This window comes from Fulmarus glacialis, unplaced genomic scaffold (genome assembly GCF_000690835.1).
Source record: "Fulmarus glacialis isolate BGI_N327 unplaced genomic scaffold, ASM69083v1 scaffold6217, whole genome shotgun sequence".
Classification (NCBI taxonomy): domain Eukaryota; kingdom Metazoa; phylum Chordata; class Aves; order Procellariiformes; family Procellariidae; genus Fulmarus; species Fulmarus glacialis.
The window spans coordinates 25551-29784 of record NW_009223708.1 but is presented as its reverse complement, the minus strand read 5'-3'; the positions used below and the strand labels follow the sequence as shown (position 1 = coordinate 29784).

The following is a 4234-nucleotide window of genomic DNA, read 5'->3' as shown; positions in this document are numbered from 1 at the left end:
CACAGCCGCTGCTAATGCGGGTCCTAGCGCTGGCCCAGCTATGCTAAAAGCACATCGGCTGCTAGGTTGTGAGGCTATTAAGACAACAGGAGTTAGAACAAGTGTGCATCAGTGCGGTTCCTGTGCTGCCAGTCCCTACCCTGCAGCTTCACTGCCCCTCCCATCAATAAGCCAAGCGGAATTGCTCCAGTAAAATTGGGGGGGGGGGCCCCAAAAAAAATGCCTTTAGCAGTGCTGGGATATCAGGATGCACCTGCAGGAGCAACAGGGAAATAAATGAATTCAAGTTGGGACACTAATAAGCACAAGAGCAGGCCATACTGTATGGCTCCTATATGCTGTTTAAAAAAAAAAACAAAACCCCCAAAAAACCCCACCACACACACAGCACCACTAAATGGGGGGGGTGGGGGGGTTGGAAATTGGTGCAATTTCAGTGTTGAGGGTTGAACTGTGCTCTCTAATAATGCTTCCAGACATGAATGATTGCTTGCAGACATGCATAGGCACCACTGCAGCAGGTAGAGCATCAACACTGGGCTGTAAAAATGGAGCTCCGCTACAGCAGAGTTTAAATTACTAGTAAAATAAAAAAAAAAAAAAAAATCCTACATCAAACTCCAGAAATCTTCAAGTTTTGCTTGAAGGCACAACCTGACTTCAGAAAGTAGTAAAGAAAGGGGGCTAGCATGCACATTGAGCAATCCAGATCTCCTCCTGACCTCTTATCAATAGCTCCTGTGTATTACACGGCCTCCCAGGTTCTGCTGTGCAACCCCATGATCTCTCACCGGCGGGCAGAGTGACAACCCATCATAACCCAGACATTTCTCACGGAACAACAGCCAGTGACACTAAAAAGCCATGAACATCACGCCAGACATGGGTAGCTCTAAGGGCAAAAGTGCAGCACACAAGACTGGTTCCCATGTCATCTCTTTCAGTGAAAACACCCAAGTTGGAGCTTTTGGGAAGACTGTAAGAATTCCTTAAGATCTCATATGAAACAAACGCTGGAGCAACTGAATTGCAAATATTTACACCTTAAGTGTTAGATGTTAAATTCACAAATATTTTTCCTGTTCTGTACCTTCTAGGTGTACGTCTCCCAAGCATCTCCCAAAAGCCTGACCTTGCAACCAGGGCGGGCTGCAGGTTCAGTTGTCAAAAGATGCAGCAAAGCCAGCGGTGGACCTCTCACCAATGTGTTGGCAGATCACTTCGGTCACAAACAAGACTGAGGTTGTAGCCTGTTTGTCTCTTTCCAGTCCTGAGGGAAGACTAGATACTGGCCTTGGAATTTGTTAATAGCTAGAAGGTTTTTAATTGTATACAGTTTTAAATACCACAGAGAGGTGCAGTTAAGCCTCTGACAGATTGGCACGTGTTAAACTGCAAAACTGTAGCAAATCCAAAAGATTACAGCCTTTAGTAGGGCCTGTAGTGATAGGACAAGGGGGAATGGTTTTAAACTAAAGGAGGGTAGATTTAGACTAGATACAATGAGGGTGGTGAAACACTGGAACAGGTTGCCCAGAGAGGTGGTAGATGCCCTATCCCTGGAAACATTCAAGGTCAGGCTGGATGGGGCTCTGAGCAACCTGATCTAGTTGAAGATGTCCCTGCCCGCGGCAGGGGGGTTGGAGTAGATGACCTTTAAAGGTCCCTTCCAACCCAAACTATTCTATGATTCCATGATTAAATGGACAGAGGTTTTTCTCTCAAGTCATTCTTCCCCACTGCATGTATACTGTGCATAAACTTGAAAGAATAAAGCTACTACTCTGCAGCAAGTTGCTCAAGAGGACATAGTTTTGGGAAAAAAAAAATGTTTTAAATATACTTAGTAATAATTTAGTTCAGTATTCATTTAGGAATTGTCTCCCTATGTACTAAACAACTATGATCTGGGTGGGACAGAGAAAGGCAGCAGCAAAGCATAAGAACAACCAACCCTTTTTTAGAAAAGATTTAGAAAATTATTCCAGAAGCATCCATAGGAAGATGAAGGAGTACCCACACAAGAACTTGCAGAACTGGAAACATGCGAGCTGCACCTTTGGAGGTTTTTTGGGGGTGGGAGGGGGGTGGTGTGTGCTTTTTTTTTTTTTTTTTTGAAACCAGAAGTTCTTCACTCTGGTTATGGTGTCTCAGTGTGAGCTCCTGGGTCACTGCATGCCTTCTTTGTAGCCGAGAGGGTTGCGAAACTCTAGGAGCAGTATTGAGGATTAGCCCCTCCTTTTTACTGCAGTCAGGAGAGAAACCACGTACTTCATTAGTGCTCGTTCATGTGCCTTTCTACTCCACAAAAGGCAGTTTCTCTTCCCTTCCTCCTGCATTAGCCAGTGTGACAGTCCCCACTTCCCTCCCATGCATAGCTGCTAAAAATCAAAGCTGCGGCTTTGCCTGGGCACAACTAAGGAGGAGTTGGAAGGGAGACAGAACACAGGTATTCAACATCATGGTATCCTATAGGCACCATAAAGAGGTATCTAAAAAATGCAGACAAAATAGAAAACTGCTTCCTTCCCCAAAAAAAACTTTGCTATCCACATCAAAAAGAATGACAAGAGAAAAATGAAAGAAAAAACTTCCTCCTGCAACTCACAGTTAGAGCAGCAAGAGCTGTGATGCTGCCTGTTAATACATGAAAGCCCACTATGGAAGGAGAATTCACGTTAATAAAGTCTCCAAATGAATAGTACATATCCACAGTGATTTTAATATTTCAGCTTCTGAATCTTACACTGTCATGTCTGACATAAAAAGATTGTAATTGATTTATTAGCTACAAATATAAATTATACCTGGATTTTCTTTTTTTCTTAAGAGTAAAAAAGTACTATGTGTTCAATCTTTCAAAGTTAGAATCGCAAGGGGAAAGATGATAATCACGTGAAAGCTGTTGAGAGTACAGAAATAGATCATTTACACGCAACACAAAATGGCGAGTCATTGAAAATCAGACTCCTTCAAAACTGTTCAAGTGATTGCTGCTACCAATTGTACTAACACACCATTTGTCTTCAGAGCCCACGGAAACTGGCAAGTATTCCTCCATAATTTCACTCACATTCCCGTTTTCATACACAGAGCTTCGCAGAAACCTTTAATGGTCAGAAGATTTCACATACACCATTTTAGTCTCTTTATTCTTTAACTTTTCCTTTCTGGTGAACTGCAAGCATTTGTTACTCCCCAGTTTGCTGGAGCGAACAATCCCCCCCCTTTTCTTACGTCATGTAAATGGTTCAGGCACAACAACCAGATTTTGTCCTTTTTGCTGGCTTGTAGTCAGTAATGTCTACAGTTTGCGGTGGCCCCTCGGCTTTCTGCCGTACAATTATGGGGACTACCATCTCAAACACAGTTTCAAAGAGGTAGTCCACCTTGTATCCTGTTTTTGCACTGGTCTCAAAGCACATTTTCTCAGCTGCTGGAACATCCTTCTCATCTAGCATTTTGTATTTCAGTATCTTTTTATAGAGCGCAATCGCATCTTCTGCACGGACTTGTTTTCGCACCTTCGAGCCACCGCTGGCAACAGACTTCTCGGGTCTATTTTCATCCGGTGGTAAAGCACAGTCATCGGTGAGGTCAACTTTATTTCCAACAATAGCAAAAATGCAGTCAGCACTCGCACTGTCCGTCAGTGCCAAGAATCTTTCTTCCAGCTCTGTCAGGCTTTGGAGGCTGTTCACATCATACGTGAGGATCACAGCAGCTGCTCCTCTGCAGTACATAGATCCGAGGCCATGAAACTGCTCCCGTCCTGGCAAAGGTTTAAACACAACAAAAAGTTAGTGTGCTGGAAGCTACATTATTAACTGAGTAAAAGAGTTGAAGGAATTTTAAGCCAATTTCACAAGTTTGGATGGGACAGTGAAGGTAAAAATGTGTTATTTGTAGCATTTTCAGTTTTTTTCCTTCTGCTTTTCCTTAGGAGTGCAACAGTGCCACAGAACAGCTCAGCTTACCGCTTGCTCAATTTCAGAGCAGGGAATCTGTAAAGATGAGTGAGTGAGCAAGTGCGACACAGCATTCACAGCTGCAGAAAGCAAGAAAAAGTTTGGTTTTTTATTAAATTGCATACTAGTTTATTTATGTCACATTAACAACTACCCTGCTTGCATCCACAGATGGCCCATTCCACCTATTTAACCACTTATAAACAAAAAATAAGGTCTACTGTTTCAAATTCTGCTAGAACTTACTACTCCTATAAATTCAGTAC

At 42.9% G+C, this 4234-nt stretch overlaps 1 protein-coding gene across 1 annotated transcript; it reads right to left on the bottom strand.

Annotated features, from left to right (window-relative positions):
• Positions 1–3248: 3248 nt before the first annotated feature.
• RAB20 (RAB20, member RAS oncogene family) lies at positions 3249–3770 on the bottom strand. Its single transcript, XM_009581881.1, has one exon. The coding sequence runs from the start codon at positions 3741–3743 to the stop codon at positions 3252–3254; it is 492 nt and encodes a 163-aa protein (XP_009580176.1). The 5' UTR covers positions 3744–3770; the 3' UTR covers positions 3249–3251.
• Between the last annotated feature and the right edge of the window lie 464 nt (positions 3771–4234).